This window comes from Dendrobates tinctorius, unplaced genomic scaffold (genome assembly GCF_039654945.1).
Source record: "Dendrobates tinctorius isolate UK_male_01 unplaced genomic scaffold, ASM3965494v1 ptg000445l, whole genome shotgun sequence".
Taxonomy (NCBI): domain Eukaryota; kingdom Metazoa; phylum Chordata; class Amphibia; order Anura; family Dendrobatidae; genus Dendrobates; species Dendrobates tinctorius.
Window position 1 is genome coordinate 482,545 of NW_027362107.1, and position 22,211 is coordinate 504,755.

General features: G+C 52.4%; 1 protein-coding gene across 7 annotated transcripts in view; it reads left to right on the plus strand.

Moving 5' to 3' along the window:
- Positions 1 to 22,211, plus strand: part of USH1C (USH1 protein network component harmonin) — a 270,528-nt gene that overhangs the window by 209,340 nt on the left and 38,977 nt on the right. For all 7 annotated transcript variants that reach the window (XM_073564288.1, XM_073564289.1, XM_073564291.1 and 4 more), the window contains 2 exons: positions 3,669 to 3,768; positions 18,061 to 18,170. In XM_073564288.1, the coding sequence (XP_073420389.1) occupies positions 3,669 to 3,768; positions 18,061 to 18,170 (210 nt within the window). The remainder of the gene's footprint in view (positions 1 to 3,668; positions 3,769 to 18,060; positions 18,171 to 22,211) is intronic.

Genomic DNA, 22,211 nt, shown 5'->3' on the forward strand with positions numbered 1-22,211 from the left:
CATAAAAATTGATCCTGGAGAACAAGATGTCCCGTACACCTGAATACTGTACTTCACAAGAGTATAGCCAGAGGTTGGTACATGGAGCTGCAGTGTAGTTCGGAAGATAAGCAGGAATCGTAGTCATGAGATAGCTAGAGGTCAGTACACAGAACAACAGTATAGTTGGGAGGATAAGCAGGTAGCATAGTCAGGATATAGCCAGAGGTTGGTACACGGAGCAGCAGTATAGTTGGGAGTATAAGCAGGAATCAGTCAGGTTATAACCAGAGGTCGGTTCATGGAGCAGCAGAAGGATCTTGAGGATAAGCAGCAGGTGGGAAGAAGCTAGACTAAAGGCTGTAACACAGTAATCTCGCAATGAAGGAAGTACAATGCCAGGTTTAAGTAGGGTGCTTAATCAGGAGAGAACAGGGTGAGCCAATCAGGAACTTGAGGTGGAGACATCAGGAAGAGCACAGGTACAAATATCGGATTTAGCACAAAGCTGTCTAGCAAGCTGAATAGCTCAGAGGGAAGAGGTGCCGCCTTGTGCACAAGAGCTGTTGGGACCGAATCATGATAAAGCCATGGCCTCCAGACTTCAGGCTGTCATTACTGCAAAGCCTTACATCGGAGGAAACCAGCAATGGCGACGACCGTGGCCTCCAGACTTCAGGCGGTCATTGCTGCTAAGAATTCTCTACAAAGGGTTAAACGTGTACATTCCAATAAATAAAAAGTGAATTTGTTCAATTACTTCTAAGCCTCTGAAATGAGGATTTGTATGAAAATGGTTGCAATAACTAAACGTTTCAAAGCAGAGTTCAACCCCTTTAATTTAAACCTGAACGTCTCCACTTCAGTCACATCTCAGTTGTTTCGTTTTACACCCAAACATCAACATAGCAGCCTGCAGAGCTGAAATTACCAAGATTTGTCACTGGCCATAAGTTGCTAACTATATATCATTGTGCGGTTACTCGTGTGGTGGGCTCTCTGTGTACGGTGAGTAGCGCTGTGGGCTCTGTGTGTGCGGTGAGTATCGTGGTGGGCTTTCACTGTGTGCAGTGAGTAGCGTGGTGGGCTCTCTGTGTGCGGTGAGTAGCGTGGTGGGCTTTCACTGTGTGCAGTGAGTAGCGTGGTGGGCTCTCTGTGTGCGGTGAGTAGCGTGGTGGGCTTTCACTGTGTGCAGTGAGTAGCGTGGTGGGCTCTGTGTACGGTGAGTGGCGTGGTGGGCTCTCTGTGCGGTGAGTAGCGTGGTGGGTTCTCTGTGTGTGTTGAGTAATTGGTGGTGGGCTCTCTGTGTATGGTGAGTATCATGGTGGGCACTCGGTGTGTTGAGTATCGTGGTGGGCTCTCTATGCGGTGAGTATCGTGGTGGGCTCTCTGTACGGTGAGTTGCGTGGTGGGCTCTCTGTGCGGTGAGTAGCGTGGTGGGCTCCCTGTGCGGTGAGTAGCGTGGTGGGCTCTTTGTGTGTGGTGAATATCGTGGTGGGCACTCGGTGTGCGGTGAGTAGCGTGGTGGGCTCTGTGTGCGGTGAGTAGCGTGGTGAGCTCTGTACGGTGAGTATCGTGGTGGGCTCTCTGTGTACGGTGAGTGGCGTGGTGGGCTCTCTGTGCGGTGAGTAGCGTGGTGGGTTCTCTGTGTGTGTTGAGTAATTGGTGGTGGGCTCTCTGTGTATGGTGAGTATCATGGTGGGCACTCGGTGTGTTGAGTATCGTGGTGGGCTCTCTCTTTATGCGGTGAGTATCGTGGTGGGCTCTCTGTACGGTGAGTTGCGTGGTGGGCTCTCTGTGCGGTGAGTAGCGTGGTGGGCTCCCTGTGCGGTGAGTAGCGTGGTGGGCTCTTTGTGTGTGGTGAATATCGTGGTGGGCACTCGGTGTGCGGTGAGTAGCGTGGTGGGCTCTGTGTGCGGTGAGTAGCGTGGTGAGCTCTGTACGGTGAGTATCGTGGTGGGCTCTCTGTGTACGGTGAGTGGCGTGGTGGGCTCTCTGTGTACGGTGAGTGGCGTGGTGGGCTCTCTGTGCGGTGAGTAGCGTGGTGGATTTTCTGTGTGGAGTAATTGGTGGTGGGCACTCTGTGGTGAGTAGCGTGGTGGGCTCTTTGTGTGTGGTGAATATCGTGGTGGGCACTCGGTGTGCGGTGAGAAGCGTGGTGGGCTCTGTGTGCGGTGAGTAGCGTGGTGAGCTCTGTACGGTGAGTATCGTGGTGGCCTCTCTGTGTACGGTGAGTGGCGTGGTGGGCTCTCTGTGCGGTTAGTAGCGTGGTGGATTTTCTGTGTGGAGTAATTGGTGGTGGGCACTCTGTGTTGAGTAGCGTGGTGGGCTCTCTGTGTGTGGTGAGTAGCGTGGTGGGCTCTCTGTGTACGGTGAGTAGCGTGGTGGGCTCTCTGTGTACGGTGAGTAGCGTGGTGGGCTCTCTGCGGTGAGTAGTGTGGTGGGCTCTCTGCGGTGAGTAGCGTGGTGGGCTCTTTGTGTGCGGTGAGTATCGTGGTGGGCACTCGGTGTGTGGTGAGTATCGTGGTGGGCTCTGTGTGTTGAGTAGCGTGGTGGGCTCTCTCTGTGTGCGGTGAGTAGCATGGTGGGCTCTTTGTGTGTGGTGAGTATCGTGGTGGGCACTCGGTGTGCGGTGAGTAGCGTGGTGGGCTCTCTGGGCGGTGAGTAATGTGGTGGGCTCTCTGGGCGGTGAGTAGCGTGGTGGGCTCTCTGTGTATGGTGAGTATCGTGGTGGGCTCTCTGGTGACTAGCGTGGTGGGCTCTCTCTGTGCGTGGTGAGTAGCGTGGTGGGCACTCGGTGTGTGGTGAGTATCGTGGTGGGCTCTGTGTGTTGAGTAGCGTGGTGGGCTCTCTCTGTGTGCGGTGAGTAGCATGGTGGGCTCTTTGTGTGTGGTGAGTATCGTGGTGGGCACTCGGTGTGCGGTGAGTAGCGTGGTGGGCTCTCTGGGCGGTGAGTAATGTGGTGGGCTCTCTGGGTGGTGAGTAGCGTGGTGGGCTCTCTGTGTATGGTGAGTATCGTGGTGAGCTCTCTGGTGACTAGCGTGGTGGGCTCTCTCTGTGCGTGGTGAGTACCGTGGTGGGCTCTCGGTGTGTGGTGAGTATCGTGGTGGGCACTCGGTGTGCGGTGAGTAGTGTGGTGGGCTCTCGGTGTGTGGTGAGTATCGTGGTGGGCTCTCTGTGTGTGGTGAGTATCGTGGTGGGCTCTCTGTGTGTGGTGAGTAGCGTGGTGGGCTCTCTGTGTGTGGTGAGTAGCGTGGTGGGCTCTGTGTGTATAGTAAGTAGCGTGGTAGGCTCTCGGTGTGCGGTGAGTAGCGTGGTGGGCACTCTGTGTACAGTGAGTAACGTGGTGGGCTCTCTGTGTGCGGTGAGTAGCGTGGTGGGCTCTCTGTGTACAGTGAGTAACGTGGTGGGCTCTCTGTGTGCGGTGAGTAGCGTGGTGGGCTCTCTGTGTACAGTGAGTAACGTGGTGGGCTCTCTGTGTGCGGTGAGTAGCGTGGTGGGCACCCGGTCTGCAATGATTCGCGTTGGAGGCACTTTCCTCTCACAAGGAGATTTTGTTTGGTGCGTCAGTGTGACTGCTAATCTGTGGAGTAAATGTCACAAATAAATGGGGGCTCTTACTTTTTCCATGACTCGCCACCTTGTAGGGTGTGGGGCTCTGTATAATGAGACTATTATTTTGCCTGCAGGAGGGGGCTCTGGATCTAGCGGTGGAAGGTGGCATTGAGTCTCCAATTGGGAAAATCGTGGTCTCTGCGATTTATGACGGGGGCGCCGCGGACAACCACGGTACGTCACGGGGAAATTTACTCTGGATTTCTCCTGCCATTATAACATAATATAGTTAACAAGTAGTGACATCTTGGAAACACTTTGAATATACTATCCATACACGAAGGACCATAGAGCAACTCCAAAAGGAACCAAATAATCCTACAAAAACGGATGGAGTAATAGCCAACAAGATAAATGAACAAAGACGGAGGCTAAATATATAAACAAAGTACAGAAACGCTATCGATCCAATAACCTCACATGATTAATATGGGCATAGAAGGCCCCAAACTGCAACATGAAAAAGGTAACCTAACGCGACAGAAAGCTTCATATAGGGAAAAGAACCAAGCACAAAGTGCCACTGAACCCCTAACTGTGAGAAGTACAACAGCTTAATATTGCACTGGGTACAGAATTATTCTATACTAGCTGAAGAGGCCAGCGCTGCCCGGGCATAGTAACTATGGTTATAGCAAATTATATTGATTATATCTATATATAAAGCGGAGTGTAGAGCCCCGCCCACTCCGCATACCCACACCCACTATAATATCCCACATCATCCCGTCAGCCAGAGCCACCGGACAACTACCCCTAATATCCCACATCATCCCGTCAGCCAGAGCCACCGGACTACTACCCCTAATATCCCACATCATCCCGTCAGCCAGAGCCACCGGACTACTACCCCTAATATCCCACATCATCCCGTCAGCCAGAGCCACCGGACTACTACCCCTAATATCCCACATCATCCCGTCAGCCAGAGCCACCGGACTACTACCACTAATATCCCACATCATCCCGTCAGCCAGAGCCACCGGACTACTACCCCTAATATCCCACATCATCCCGTCAGCCAGAGCCACCGGACTACTACCCCTAATATCCCACATCATCCCGTCAGCCAGAGCCACCGGACTACTACCCCTAATATCCCACATCATCCCGTCAGCCAGAGCCACCGGACTACTACCCCTGATATCCCACATCATCCCGTCAGCCAGAGCCACAGGACTACTACCCCTAATATCCCACATCATCCCGTCAGCCAGAGCCACCGGACTACTACCCCTAATATCCCACATCATCCCGTCAGCCAGAGCCACCGGACTACTACCCCTAATATCCCACATCATCCCGTCAGCCAGAGCCACCGGACTACTACCCCTAATATCCCACATCATCCCGTCAGCCAGAGCCACCGGACTACTACCCCTAATATCCCACATCATCCCGTCAGCCAGAGCCACCGGACTACTACCCCTAATATCCCACATCATCCCGTCAGCCAGAGCCACCGGACTACTACCCCTAATATCCCACATCATCCCGTCAGCCAGAGCCACCGGACTACTACCCCTAATATCCCACATCATCCCGTCAGCCAGAGCCACCGGACTACTACCCCTAATATCCCACATCATCCCGTCAGCCAGAGCCACCGGACTACTACCACTAATATCCCACATCATCCCGTCAGCCAGAGCCACCGGACTACTACCCCTAATATCCCACATCATCCCGTCAGCCAGAGCCACCGGACTACTACCCCTAATATCCCACATCATCCCGTCAGCCAGAGCCACCGGACTACTACCCCTAATATCCCACATCATCCCGTCAGCCAGAGCCACCGGACTACTACCCCTAATATCCCACATCATCCCGTCAGCCAGAGCCACCGGACTACTACCCCTAATATCCCACATCATCCCGTCAGCCAGAGCCACCGGACTACTACCCCTAATATCCCACATCATCCCGTCAGCCAGAGCCACCGGACTACTACCCCTAATATCCCACATCATCCCGTCAGCCAGAGCCACCGGACTACTACCACTAATATCCCACATCATCCCGTCAGCCAGAGCCACTGGACTACTACCCCTAATATCCCACATCATCCCGTCAGCCAGAGCCACCGGACTACTACCCCTAATATCCCACATCATCCCGTCAGCCAGAGCCACCGGACTACTACCCCTAATATCCCACATCATCCCGTCAGCCAGAGCCACCGGACTACTACCACTAATATCCCACATCATCCCGTCAGCCAGAGCCACCGGACTACTACCACTAATATCCCACATCATCCCGTCAGCCAGAGCCACCGGACTACTACCCCTAATATCCCACATCATCCCATCAGAGCCACCGGACTACTACCTCTAATATCTCACATCATCCCGTCAGCCAGAGCCACCGGACTACTACCCCTAATATCCCACATCATCCCGTCAGCCAGAGCCACCGGACTACTTCCCCTAATATCCCACATCATCCCGTCAGCCAGAGCCACCGGACTACTACCCCTAATATCCCACATCATCCCGTCAGCCAGAGCCACCGGTCTACTACCACTAATATCCCACATCATCCCGTCAGCCAGAGCCACCGGACTACTACCCCTAATATCCCACATCATCCCGTCAGCCAGAGCCACCGGACTACTACCCCTAATATCCCACATCATCCCGTCAGCCAGAGCCACCGGACTACTTCCCCTAATATCCCACATCATCCCGTCAGCCAGAGCCACCGGACTACTACCCCTAATATCCCACATCATCCCGTCAGCCAGAGCCACCGGACTACTACCCCTAATATCCCACATCATCCCGTCAGCCAGAGCCACCGGACTACTACCTCTAATATCTCACATCATCCCGTCAGCCAGAGCCACCGGACTACTACCCCTAATATCCCACATCATCCCGTCAGCCAGAGCCACCGGACTACTACCACTAATATCCCACATCATCCCGTCAGCCAGAGCCACCGGACTACTACCCCTAATATCCCACATCATCCCATCAGAGCCACCGGACTACTACCTCTAATATCTCACATCATCCCGTCAGCCAGAGCCACCGGACTACTACCCCTAATATCCCACATCATCCCGTCAGCCAGAGCCACCGGACTACTACCCCTAATATCCCACATCATCCCGTCAGCCAGAGCCACCGGACTACTACCCCTAATATCCCACATCATCCCGTCAGCCAGAGCCACCGGACTACTACCCCTAATATCCCACATCGCCCCGTCAGCCAGAGCCACCGGACTACTACCCCTAATATCCCACATCGCCCCGTCAGCCAGAGCCACCGGACTACTACCCCTAATATCCCACATCGCCCCGTCAGCCAGAGCCACCGGACTACTTCCCCTAATATCCCACATCATCCCGTCAGCCAGAGCCACCGGACTACTACCACTAATATCCCACATCATCCCGTCAGCCAGAGCCACCGGCCTACTACCCCTAATATCCCACATCATCCCGTCAGCCAGAGCTACCGGACAACTACACCTAATATCCCACATCATCCCGTCAGCCAGAGCCACCGAACTACTACCCCTAATATCCCACATCATCCCGTCAGCCAGAGCCACTGGACTACTACCCCTAATATCCCACATCGCCCCGTCAGCCAGAGCCACCGGACTACTACCCCTAATATCCCACATCGCCCCGTCAGCCAGAGCCACCGGACTACTTCCCCTAATATCCCACATCATCCCGTCAGCCAGAGCCACCGGACTACTACCACTAATATCCCACATCATCCCGTCAGCCAGAGCCACCGGCCTACTACCCCTAATATCCCACATCATCCCGTCAGCCAGAGCTACCGGACAACTACACCTAATATCCCACATCATCCCGTCAGCCAGAGCCACCGAACTACTACCACTAATATCCCACATCATCCCGTCAGCCAGAGCCACCGGACTACTACCACTAATATCCCACATCATCTCGTCAGCCAGAGCCACTGGACTACTACCACTAATATCCCACATCATCTCATCAGCCAGAGCCACCGGACAACTACCACTAATATCCCACATCATCCCGTCAGCCAGAGCCACTGGACTACTACCACTAATATCCCACATCATCTCATCAGCCAGAGCCTCCGGACTACTACCTCTAATATCCCACATCATCCCGTCAGCCAGAGCCACTGGACTACTACCACTAATATCCCACATCATCTCATCAGCCAGAGCCACCGGACAACTACCACTAATATCCCACATCATCCCATCAGCCAGAGCCACCGGACTACTACATCTAATATCCCACATCATCCCGTCAGCCAGAGCCACTGGACTACTACCCCTAATATCCCACATCATCCCGTCAGCCAGAGCCACCGGACTACTACCCCTAATATCCCACATCATCCCGTCAGCCAGAGCCACCGGACTACTACCCCTAATATCCCACATCATCCCGCCAGCCAGAGCCACCGGACTACTACCCCTAATATCCCACATCATCCCGTCAGCCAGAGCCACCGGACTACTACCACTAATATCCCACATCATCCCGTCAGCCAGAGCCACCGGACTACTACCACTAATATCCCACATCATCCCATCAGCCAGAGCCACCGGACTACTACCCCTAATATCCCACATCATCCCGTCAGCCAGAGCCACCGGACTACTACCACTAATATCCCACATCATCCCATCAGCCAGAGCCACCGGACTACTACCCCTAATATCCCACATCATCTCGTCAGCCAGAGCCACCGGACTACTACCCCTAATATCCCACATCATCCCGTCAGCCAGAGCCACCGGACTACTACCACTAATATCCCACATCATCTCGTCAGCCAGAGCCACCGAACTACTACCCCTAATATCCCGCATCATCCCGTCAGCCAGAGCTACCGGACAACTACACCTAATATCCCACATCATCCCGTCAGCCAGAGCCACCGAACTACTACCCCTAATATCCCGCATCATCCCGTCAGCCAGAGCCACCGGACTACTACCCCTAATATCCCACATCATCCCGTCAGCCAGAGCTACCGGACAACTACACCTAATATCCCACATCATCCTGTCAGCCAGAGCCACCGGACTACTACCACTAATATCCCACATCATCCCGTCAGCCAGAGCCACCGGACTACTACCCCTAATATCCCACATCATCCCGTCAGCCAGAGCCACCGGACTACTACCACTAATATCCCGCATCATCTCGTCAGCCAGAGCCACCGGACTACTACCCCTAATATCCCGCATCATCCCGTCAGCCAGAGCTACCGGACAACTACACCTAATATCCCACATCATCCCGTCAGCCAGAGCCACCGAACTACTACCCCTAATATCCCGCATCATCCCGTCAGCCAGAGCCACCGGACTACTACCCCTAATATCCCACATCATCCCGTCAGCCAGAGCTACCGGACAACTACACCTAATATCCCACATCATCCCGTCAGCCAGAGCCACCGGACTACTACCACTAATATCCCACATCATCCCGTCAGCCAGAGCCACCGGACTACTACCCCTAATATCCCACATCATCCCGTCAGCCAGAGCCACCGGACTACTACCCCTAATATCCCACATCATCCCGTCAGCCAGAGCCACCGGACTACTACCACTAATATCCCACATCATCCCGTCAGCCAGAGCCACTGGACTACTACCACTAATATCCCACATCATCTCATCAGCCAGAGCCTCCGGACTACTACCTCTAATATCCCACATCATCCCGTCAGCCAGAGCCACCGGACTACTACCCCTAATATCCCACATCATCCCGTCAACCAGAGCCACTGGACTACTACCACTAATATCCCACATCATCTCATCAGCCAGAGCCACCGGACTACTACCCCTAATATCCCACATCATCCCGTCAGCCAGAGCCACCGGACTACTACCCCTAATATCCCACATCATCCCGTCAGCCAGAGCCACCGAACTACTTCCCCTAATATCCCACATCATCCCATCAGAGCCTCCGGACTACTACCACTAATATCCCACATCATCCCGTCAGCCAGAGCCACTGGACTACTACCCCTAATATCCCACATCATCCCGTCAGCCAGAGCCACTGGACTACTACCACTAATATCCCACATCATCTCATCAGCCAGAGCCTCCGGACTACTACCCCTAATATCCCACATCATCCCGTCAGCCAGAGCCACCGAACTACTTCCCCTAATATCCCACATCATCCCATCAGAGCCTCCGGACTACTACCACTAATATCCCACATCATCCCGTCAGCCAGAGCCACTGGACTACTACCACTAATATCCCACATCATCCCGTCAGCCAGAGCCACCGGACTACTACCTCTAATATCCCACATCATCCCGTCAGCCAGAGCCACCGAACTACTTCCCCTAATATCCCACATCATCCCATCAGAGCCTCCGGACTACTACCACTAATATCCCACATCATCCCGTCAGCCAGAGCCACTGGACTACTACCACTAATATCCCACATCATCCCGTCAGCCAGAGCCACTGGACTACTACCACTAATATCCCACATCATCTCATCAGCCAGAGCCTCCGGACTACTACCTCTAATATCCCACATCATCCCGTCAGCCAGAGCCACTGGACTACTACCACTAATATCCCACATCATCTCATCAGCCAGAGCCACCGGACTACTACATCTAATATCCCACATCATCCCGTCAGCCAGAGCCACTGGACTACTACCCCTAATATCCCACATCATCCCTTCAGCCAGAGCCACCAGACTACTACCCCTAATATCCCACATCATCCCGTCAGCCAGAGCCACCGGACTACTACCCCTAATATCCCACATCATCCCGTCAGCCAGAGCCACCGGACTACTACCCCTAATATCCCACATCATCCCGTCAGCCAGAGCCACCGGACTACTACCCCTAATATCCCACATCATCCCGCCAGCCAGAGCCACCGGACTACTACCCCTAATATCCCACATCATCCCGTCAGCCAGAGCCACCGGACTACTACCACTAATATCCCACATCATCCCGTCAGCCAGAGCCACCAGACTACTACCACTAATATCCCACATCATCCCATCAGCCAGAGCCACCGGACTACTACCCCTAATATCCCACATCATCCCGTCAGCCAGAGCCACCGGACTACTGCCACTAATATCCCACATCATCCCATCAGCCAGAGCCACCGGACTACTACCCCTAATATCCCACATCATCCCGTCACCCAGAGCTACCGGACTACTACCCCTAATATCCCACATCATCCCGTCAGCCTGAGCCACCGGACAACGACCCCTAATATCCCACATCATCCCGTCAGCCAGAGCTACCGGACAACTACCCCTAATATCCCACATCATCCCGTCAGCCAGAGCCACCGGACTACTACCCCTAATATCCCACATCATCCCGTCAGCCTGAGCCACCAGACAACGATCCCTAATATCCCACATCATCCCGTCAGCCAGAGCCACCGGACTACTACCCCTAATATCCCACATCATCCCGTCAGCCAGAGCCACCGGACTACTACCACTAATATCCCACATCATCCCGTCAGCCAGAGCCACTGGACTACTACCCCTAATATCCCACATCATCCCATCAGCCAGAGCCACCGGACTACTACCCCTAATATCCCACATCATCCCGTCAGCCAGAGCCACCGGACTACTACCCCTAATATCCCACATCATCCCGTCAGCCAGAGCCACCGAACTACTTCCCCTAATATCCCATATCATCCCATCAGAGCCTCCGGACTACTACCTCTAATATCCCACATCATCCCGTCAGCCAGAGCCACCGAACTACTTCCCCTAATATCCCACATCATCCCATCAGAGCCTCCGGACTACTACCTCTAATATCCCACATCATCCCGTCAGCCAGAGCCACTGGACTACTACCACTAATATCCCACATCATCCCGTCAGCCAGAGCCACCGGACTACTACCCCTAATATCCCACATCATCCCGTCAGCCAGAGCCACCGAACTACTTCCCCTAATATCCCACATCATCCCATCAGAGCCTCCGGACTACTACCTCTAATATCCCACATCATCCCGTCAGCCAGAGCCACCGAACTACTTCCCCTAATATCCCACATCATCCCATCAGAGCCTCCGGACTACTACCTCTAATATCCCACATCATCCCGTCAGCCAGAGCCACCGGACTACTACCACTAATATCCCACATCATCTCATCAGCCAGAGCCACCGGACTACTACCCCTAATATCCCACATCATCCCGTCAGCCAGAGCCACTGGACTACTACCCCTAATATCCCACATCATCCCGTCAGCCAGAGCCACCAGACTACTACCCCTAATATCCCACATCATCCCGTCAGCCAGAGCCACCGGACTACTACCCCTAATATCCCACATCATCCCGCCAGCCAGAGCCACCGGACTACTACCCCTAATATCCCACATCATCCCGCCAGCCAGAGCCACCGGACTACTACCCCTAATATCCCGCATCATCCCGTCAGCTAGAGCCACCGGACAACTACCCCTAATATCCCACATCATCCCGTCAGCCAGAGCCACCGGACTACTACCCCTAATATCCCACATCATCCCGTCAGCTATAGCCACCGGACTACTACCCCTAATATCCCACATCATCCCGTCAGCTATAGCCACCGGACTACTATCACTAATATCCCACATCATCTCATCAGCCAGAGCCACCGGACTACTACCCCTAATATCCCACATCATCCCGTCAGCCAGAGCCACCGGACTACTACCCCTAATATCCCACATCATCCCGTCAGCCTGAGCCACCAGACAACGACCCCTAATATCCCACATCATCCCGTCAGCCAGAACCACCGGACAACGACCCCTAATATCCCACATCATCCCATCAGCCTGAGCCACCAGACAACGACCCCTAATATCCCACATCATCCCGTCAGCCAGAGCCACCGGACAACGACCCCTAATATCCCACATCATCCCGTCAGCCTGAGCCACCAGACAATGACCCCTAATATCCCACATCATCCCGTCAGCCAGAGCCACCGGACAACGACCCCTAATATCCCACATCATCCCGTCAGCCAGAGCCACCGGACTACTACACCTAATATCCCACATCATCCCATCAGCCAGAGCCACCGGACTACTACCCCTAATATCCCACATCATCTCGTCAGTCAGAGCCACCGGACTACTACACCTAATATCCCACATCATCCCGTCAGCCAGAGCTACCGGACTACTACCCCTAATATCCCACATCATCCTGTCAGCCAGAGCCACCGGACTACTACCCCTAATATCCCACATCATCCCGTCAGCCAGAGCCACCGGACTACTACCCCTAATATCCCACATCATCCCGTCAGCCAGAGCTACCGGACTACTACCCCTAATATCCCACATCATCCTGTCAGCCAGAGCCACCAGACAACGACCCCTAATATCCCACATCATCCCGTCAGCCAGAGCCACCGGACTACTACCCCTAATATCCCACATCATCCCGTCAGCTATAGCCACCGGACTACTATCACTAATATCCCACATCATCTCATCAGCCAGAGCCACCGGACTACTATCCCTAATATCCCACATCATCCCGTCAGCCAGAGCCACCGGACTACTACCCCTAATATCCCACATCATCCCGTCAGCCAGAGCCACCAGACAACGACCCCTAATATCCCACATCATCCCGTCAGCCAGAGCCACCGGACAACGACCCATAATATCCCACATCATCTCGTCAGTCAGAGCCACCGGACTACTACCCCTAATATCCCACATCATCCCGTCAGCCAGAGCTACTGGACTACTACCCCTAATATCCCACATCATCCTGTCAGCTAGAGCCACCGGACAACTACCCCTAATATCCCACATCATCCCGTCAGTCAGAGCCACCGGACTACTACACCTAATATCCCACATCATCCCGTCAGCCAGAGCTACTGGACTACTACCCCTAATATCCCACATCATCCTGTCAGCTAGAGCCACCGGACAACTACCCCTAATATCCCACATCATCCTGTCAGCTAGAGCCACCGGACAACTACCCCTAATATCCCACATCATCCCGTCAGCCAGAGCCACCGGACTACAACCCCTAATATCCCACATCATCCCGTCAGCCAGAGCTACCGGACTACTGCCCCTAATATCCCACATCATCCCATCAGCCAGAGCCACCGGACTACTACCCCTAATATCCCACATCATCCCATCACCCAGAGCCACCGGACAACTACCCCTAATATCCCACATCATCTCGTCAGTCAGAGCCACCGGACTACTACCCCTAATATCCCACATCATCCCATCAGCCAGAGCCACCAGACAACGACCCCTAATATCCCACATCATCCCGTCAGCCAGAGCTACTGGACTACTACCCCTAATATCCCACATCATCCTGTCAGCTAGAGCCACCGGACAACTACCCCTAATATCCCAGATCATCCCGTCAGCTATAGCCACCAGACAACGACCCCTAATATCCCACATCATCCCGTCAGCCAGAGCCACCGGACTACTACCCCTAATATCCCACATCATCCCATCAGCCAGAGCCACCGGACAACTACCCCTAATATCCCACATCATCTCGTCAGTCAGAGCCACCGGACTACTACCCCTAATATCCCACATCATCCCATCAGCCAGAGCCACCAGACAACGACCCCTAATATCCCACATCATCCCGTCAGCCAGAGCCACCGGACTACTACCCCTAATATCCCACATCATCCCATCAGCCAGAGCCACCGGACAACTACCCCTAATATCCCACATCATCCCATCAGCCAGAGCCACCGGACAACGACCCATAATATCCCACATCATCTCGTCAGTCAGAGCCACCGGACTACTACACCTAATATCCCACATCATCCCGTCAGCCATAGCTACTGGACTACTACCCCTAATATCCCACATCATCCTGTCAGCTAGAGCCACCGGACAACTACCCCTAATATCCCACATCATCCCGTCAGCCAGAGCCACCGGACTACTACCCCTAATATCCCACATCATCCCGTCAGCCAGAGCTACCGGACTACTGCCCCTAATATCCCAGATCATCCCGTCAGCTATAGCCACCAGACAACGACCCCTAATATCCCACATCATCCCGTCAGCCAGAGCCACCGGACTACTACCCCTAATATCCCACATCATCCCGTCAGCCAGAGCTACCGGACTACTGCCCCTAATATCCCAGATCATCCCGTCAGCTATAGCCACCGGACTACTACCCCTAATATCCCACATCATCCCATCAGCCAGAGCCACCGGACAACTACCCCTAATATCCCACATCATCCCGTTAGCCAGAGCCACCGGACTACTACCCCTAATATCCCACATCATCCCGTCAGCCAGAGCTACCGTACTACTACCCCTAATATCCCACATCATCCCGTCAGCCAGAGCCACCGGACTACTACCCCTAATATCCCACATCATCCCATCAGCCAGAGCCACCGGACAACTACCCCTAATATCCCACATCATCCCGTTAGCCAGAGCCACCGGACTACTACCCCTAATATCCCACATCATCCCGTCAGCCAGAGCCACCGGACTACTACCACTAATATCCCACATCATCCCGTCAGCCAGAGCTACCGTACTACTACCCCTAATATCCCAGATCATCCCGTCAGCCAGAGCCACCGGACTACTACCCCTAATATCCCACATCATCCCGTCAGCCAGAGCCACCGGACAACGACCCCTAATATCCCACATCATCCCGTCAGCCAGAGCCACCGGACTACTACCACTAATATCCCACATCATCCCGTCAGCCAGAGCCACCGGACTACTACCCCTAATATCCCACATCATCCCGTCAGCCAGAGCCACCGGACTACTACCCCTAATATCCCACATCATCCCGTCAGCCAGAGCCACCGGACTACTACCCCTAATATCCCACATCATCCCGTCAGCCAGAGCCACCGGACTACTACCCCTAATATCCCACATCATCCCGTCAGCCAGAGCCACCGGACTACTACCCCTAATATCCCACATCATCCCGTCAGCCAGAGCCACCGGACTACTACCCCTAATATCCCACATCATCCCGTCAGCCAGAGCCACCGGACTACAACCCCTAATATCCCACATCATCCCGTCAGCCAGAGCCACCGGACTACTACCCCTAATATCCCACATCATCCCGTCAGCCAGAGCCACCGGACTACTACCCCTAATATCCCACATCATCCCGTCAGCCAGAGCCACCGGACTACTACCCCTAATATCCCACATCATCCCGTCAGCCAGAGCCACCGGACTACTACCACTAATATCCCACATCATCCCGTCAGCCAGAGCCACCGGACTACTACCCCTAATATCCCACATCATCCCATCAGCCAGAGCCACCGGACTACTACCCCTAATATCCCACATCATCCCGTCAGCCAGAGCCACCGGACTACTACCCCTAATATCCCACATCATCCCGTCAGCCAGAGCCACCGGACTACTACCCCTAATATCCCACATCATCCCGTCGAGCAGAGCCACCGGACTACTACCCCTAATATCCCACATCATCCCGTCAGCCTGGGGTCAGAGCCAGAGCACTGAGTGGAACGGCCCTAACTTCCATACCGGGGACCCCTTTAAGAGAGGCCTGGCGTCAGAACCAGAGCGCTAAGTGGATTTGCGCTGACTTCCATACCAATTATCCCTTTAATAGAAGCCTGGAGTCAGTACCAAAGCGCTGGATGGATTTGCCCTGACTTCCATACCGGGGATCCCTTTAAGAGACGCTGGGGTCAGAACCACTGCGCTGAGTGGAACGATCCTAACTTCCATACTGTGGATCCCTTTAAGAGAGGCCTGGGGTCAGAAACAGAGTGCTTAGTGGAATTGCCCTATATTCTATACCAATGATCCCTTTAAGAGATGCTGGGGTCAGAACCACAGCGCTGAGTGGAACGATCCTAACTTCCATACTGTGGATCCCTTTAAGAGAGGCCTGGGGTCAAACCAAAGCGCTGGATGGATTTGCCCTAACTCCCATACTGGAGATCCCTTTAAGAGGGAAGATTTGCCTATAGAATGGAGGATGTGTGATGGGTATATGGGCACAGGAGGGGGGATTCATTTCTGTTATGTGCTGTCTGCTCCTTTCTGGGGGACAGGCAATGGCTGGGAGCTTAAGTTTCCGGGGATGCTAGATTTCTCCCCACCGGTCACTGTCTGCTGAGGTGTTGTGGAGTGAGAAAACTGTTGCTCATAGCAACCAATCACAGCTCAGCTTCTTTTAAACAGCTTTGGTGAAATGAAAGATGCTTCGTGATTGGTTGGTGACACACACACACACACACACACACACATTCAATTTTATATATAGAGTTAAGTAATTGCCAAGAAATAGGGCACAGGCCCCCGAGGAAGCAACACCACGTGAAACACGCGTCGGGGCTCTTCTTGGCGTGCCCAACTGCTCACTGTTCCCCCTTCCCCACATGGGTAAGCTATAGCTTATTTGCATTATGGGCGGCACCTTAATCTTTGAAGGGCTAGGAGAATGTATAGTGGCTTATATTGACTTGTCCACAAGGATTGGTATAGGAGTTTAGTCTCTAATAATTCTGTACCCAGTGCAATATTAAGCTGTTGTACTTCTCACAGTTAGGGGTTCAGTGGCATTTTGTGCTGCTTGGTTCTTTTCCCTATATGAAGCTTTCTGTCGCGTTAGGTTACCTTTTTCATGTTGCAGTTTGGGGCCTTCTATGCCCATATTAATCATGTGAGGTTGTTGGATCGATAGCGTTTCTGTACTTTGTTTATATATTTAGCCTCCGTCTTTGTTCATTTATCTTGTTGGCTATTACTCCTTCCGTTTTTGTAGGATTATTTCCTTACAACATAATAGAAGTTGTCATTGATGCGCAGAGAGCTGTAATGGCCACCACAGAGACAGATACCAGTATGTCCGGAGATGGGGAGGGGCCGGTAGCTTCCTATACTGTGAATTGGACGGCTCTCCATTACCCAGGAGCCTCTTGTTTACAGTGGGGGAGGGGCCAGTATCTTGCTATACTCGGGATTGGACGGCTCATCATTACCCAGGAGCCTCTTGTTTACAGTGGGGGAGGGGCCAGTATCTTGCTATACTCGGGATTGGACGGCTCTCCATTACCCACAAGCCTCTTGTTTACAGGGGGGAGGGGCCAGTATCTTGCGCTACTGGGCATTGAATGGCTCTCAAGTAGCCTTTTGTTTACAGTGGAGGAGGTGCCAGTATCTTGGTATACTCGGGATTGGATGGCTCTCCATTACCCAGGATCCTCTTGTTTACAGTGGGGGAGGGGCCAGTATCTTGCTATTCTGGGCATTGGATGGCTCTCCATTACCCAGGAGCCTCTTGTCTGTTGCGGGGGAGGGGCCGGTAGGTTGCTATGCTGGGGATTTGATGGCTCTCCATTACCCAGGGGGTCGCTTACTCACTAAGTCTCTCCTGTAGGTGGGATTGTACGAGGAGATGAGATTCTGGCTGTGAACGGGAAGATCCTGACTGACGTGACTTTATCTGAAGCTCAGAGCACGCTGTCTCGAGCCTGGAGCTCTGGCGGGGTGAGTGCCACTGTGTGGGGAACGTGTCATCTAGCGGGTTGCATATGTGCCGCTCTCCGGAGTGCGTGCTTTTCTCCAGGGTGCGTGCCGCTCTGCGTCCGTCTGCCTCAGAACTACTGATAAATAACTGACTTCTTGCATCATATACATGTCCTCCTCATGGTGGACAGTCCCCCCCATTTTCCTAGCTCTGATTACTGACCTCTCAGGTGATATACATGTCCTCCTCATGGTGTATGGTCCTCCATCAAGCTAGTAAACCCCCCCCCCCATTTTCCTAGCTGTGGCCGGGCCAGTCAGTAATGGTCACAGAGTTGTTCTGAAGCCACTGCTTTATTTTAGCTGTGTACTTAGGGTCATTGTCTTGTTGGAAGGTGAACCTTCGGCCAAGTCTGAGTTCCAGAGCACTCTGGAAGAGGTTTTCATCCAGGAGATCTCTGTACTTTGCCACATTCATGTTTCCTTCATTTCCAACCAGTTGTCCTGTCCCTGCAGCTGAAAAACACCCCCATAGCATGATGCTGCCACCACCATGTTTCACTGTTGGGATTGTATTGGGCAGGTGATGAGCAGTGTCTGGTTTTCTCCACACATACTGCTTAGAATTATCACCAAAAAGTTCTATCGTCGTCTCATCGGACCAGAGAATCTTATCTCTCATAGTCTGGGAGCCCTTCATATGTTTTTTTTTAGCAAACTCTATGCGGTCTTTCATATGTCTGTCACTGAGGAGAGGCTTCGTCTGGCCACTCTGCCATAAAGGCCCGACTGGTGGAGGGCTGCAGTGATAGTTGACTTTGTGGAACTTTCTCCCATCTCCCTACTGCATCTGTGGAGCTCAGCCACAGTGATCTTGGGGTTCTTCTTTACCTCTCTCACCAAGGCTCTTCTCCCACGATTGCTCAGTTTGGCTGGACGGCCAGGTCTAAGAAGACTTCTGGTGGTCCCAAACTTCTTCCATTTAAGGATTATGGAGGCCACTGTGCTCTTAGGAACCTTGAGTACTGCAGAAATTCTTCTGTAACCTTGGCCAGATCTGTGCCTTGTCACAATTCTGTCTGAGCTCCTTGGCCAACTCCTTTGACCTCATGATTCTCATTTGCTCTGACATGCACTGTGAGCTGTGAGGTCTTATATAGACAGGTGTGCGCCTTTACAAATCCAGTCCTATCAGTTTAATTACACACAGCTGGACTCCAATGAAGGAGTAGAACCGTCTCAAGGAGGATCACTAGGAATTGGACAGCATGTGACTTACATAGGAGTGTCTGAGCAAAGGGGCTGAATACTTATGACCATGTGAGATTTCAGTTTTTCTTTTTTAATAAATTTGCAAAAATGTCTACATTTCTGGGGTTTTTTCAGTCAAGATGGGGTGCAGAGTGTACATGAAAGAGTGAAAGATTTAAAGGGGTGGGAATACTTTCCGTACCCACGGTGTGTGTGTGTATGTGTGTGTGTATATATATATATATATATATATATATATATATATATATATGTATATATATATATATATATATATTGTCATCTATTCTATTTCACCCTCATCCTCCACAGGACTTGTTTCCAAATGCATCAGGCTTGTTTAGATTTTCTTTTGCATAGCTCTGCCTCTGAATTTTATGGTGAGGATGCAGGAGAGGTTTTCTTCTGATGACACTTCCATGAAGGCCATATTTGTGCATGTGTCTCTGAATAGGAGAACAATGTACCACATCTCCAGAGTCTGCTAAATCTTTCTGAAGATCTTTTGCAGTCAAGCGGTGGTTTTGATTTGCCTCTCTAGCAATCCTACGAGCAGCTCTCACTGACATTTTGCTTGGTCTTCCTGACCTTACCTTAACCTCCACTGTTCCTGGTAATGGCCATTTAATTACATTTCCAGCTTAGGAAAGGGGAATGTGAAAATGCTTTGCTGTCTACTTATAGCATTCTCCTGCTTTGTGGCCTCCACCATTCTCATTTTCAGAGTGCTCGGCAGCTGCTTAGGCCTCTTTCACACTTCAGTTATTTGCATCAGTTTTAATCCGCCAAAAAGGTAGACAAGCGGATCCATTCTCAACTGATGTGAACGGATGGCACAGGATCCGTTTTTAGACGGATCCTGAAAATGAGGAAATTTAAAGGAACCGCTGGCCGGGAAGGAGAGAGAGAGAATAATAAAGCATAAAAACGATCAATGTAAATTAGAATTAATGTTCCATGGAGGTCTGGATTTGGAATGATACTCAAAATCAAGGTGGAAAATCAAATTACAGGCTGATCCAACTTTAGTGGAACGTCCTCAAGATAAGGAAATGATGCTCAGTAGTGTGTGTGGCCTCCACATGCCTGTGTGACCTTCCTACATCGACTGGGCATTGTCCTGATGAGGAGGTGGGTGGTCTCCTGAGGGATCTCCTCTCAGACATGGATTAAACCATCAGTCAACTCCTGGACAGTCTGGTGCATCATGGCACTAGTGGATGGAACAAGACATGATGTTCCAGATGTACTCTATTGGATTCAGGACTAGGGAACGAGCAGGCCATCAGTGACACCCTTCAGCCACACGAGACCCAACATTGTCATACATTAGAAGGAACCCAGGGCCAACCGCACCAGCATATGGTCTCACAAGGGGTCTGAGATTCTCATCTCGGTACCTAATGGCAGTCAGGCTACCTCGGGCGAGCACATGGAGGGCTGTGCGACCCTTCAAAGAAATACCACCCCACACCATTACTGACCCACTGCCAAACCGGTCATGCTGGAGGAAGTTGCAGAACGTTCTCCCCAGCAACTCTGTCACGTGCTCAGTGTGAACCTGCTGTTATCCGTGAAGAGCACAGGGTGCCAATGTCGAATCTGCCAATCGTCTTGTAAATGCCAATTGCCCTGTAAGCACCATCACCCAATTGTGGACATCGGGCCTTCAGACCTCCCTCATGGTGAGCAGACACATGGATGTTTGTGGCCTGCTGGAGGCCATTTTGCAGGGCTCTGGCACTGCTCCTCCTTGTGGTCCTGCTGCCAGGTTCTTGCCCATCTGTGTTTCTTCATGACTGGACAGGTTGATGTCACAGAAGTGGTGGCCTTAAAGTTCGGTCCTGTTGAGTGTTCCCTTTATTTTTTTTTTTTTTAGCTGTCTGTGTCTTGCCTAAAATACAAATTAAATGTGTTGTCTGTAACTTTAATCCTTAGAGATCATTTCATCTTCAACTTGTTTAGTGTTCACAATAACAGTAATGTAGACCCAGGGGTGCACAAACTTTTACATGCCACTGTACAACAATCTGATGGAATAGAAAGGTGACGCTGAGCGTGGGACGAGAGGTATCTGCGTGGGCCGAGCGTGGTCGTGAGGTGTGTGCATCGCTGCTGAAAAGTTTCAAGTATTAATAGACGTGGAGGGCAGGACAGCAATGGAATATACTGATGAGCGCTCATACGTGGCCGCACCCTGCCACGTGACCGTTCCTACTGTATGTGGCTGACTCCCCCGCCATGTATTTGTTCCTGTGTGGCTGAACCTCGCCATATGAACGCTCCTACATAGCTGACTCTCCGCCAAGTGACCATTCCTACGTAGCTGACTCTCCGCCATGTGACCTTTCCTACGTAGCTGACTCTCCACCATGTGACCTTTCCTACGTAGCTGACTCTCCACCATGTGACCTTTCCTACGTAGCTGACTCTCCGCCATATGACCTTTCCTACGTGGCTGACTCTCCGCCATATGACCTTTCCTACGTGGCTGACTCCACCATGTGACCTTTCCTACGTAGCTGACTCTCTGCCATGTGACCTTTCCTACGTAGCTGACTCTCCGCCATGTGACCTTTCCTACGTAGCTGACTCTCCGCCATGTGACCTTTCCTACGTAGCTGACTCTCCGCCATGTGACCTTTCCTACGTAGCTGACTCTCCGCCATGTGACCATTCCTACGTAGCTGACTCTCCGCCATGTGACCTTTCCTACGTAGCTGACTCTCCACCATGTGACCTTTCCTACGTAGCTGACTCTCCGCCATGTGACCTTTCCTATGTAGCTGACTC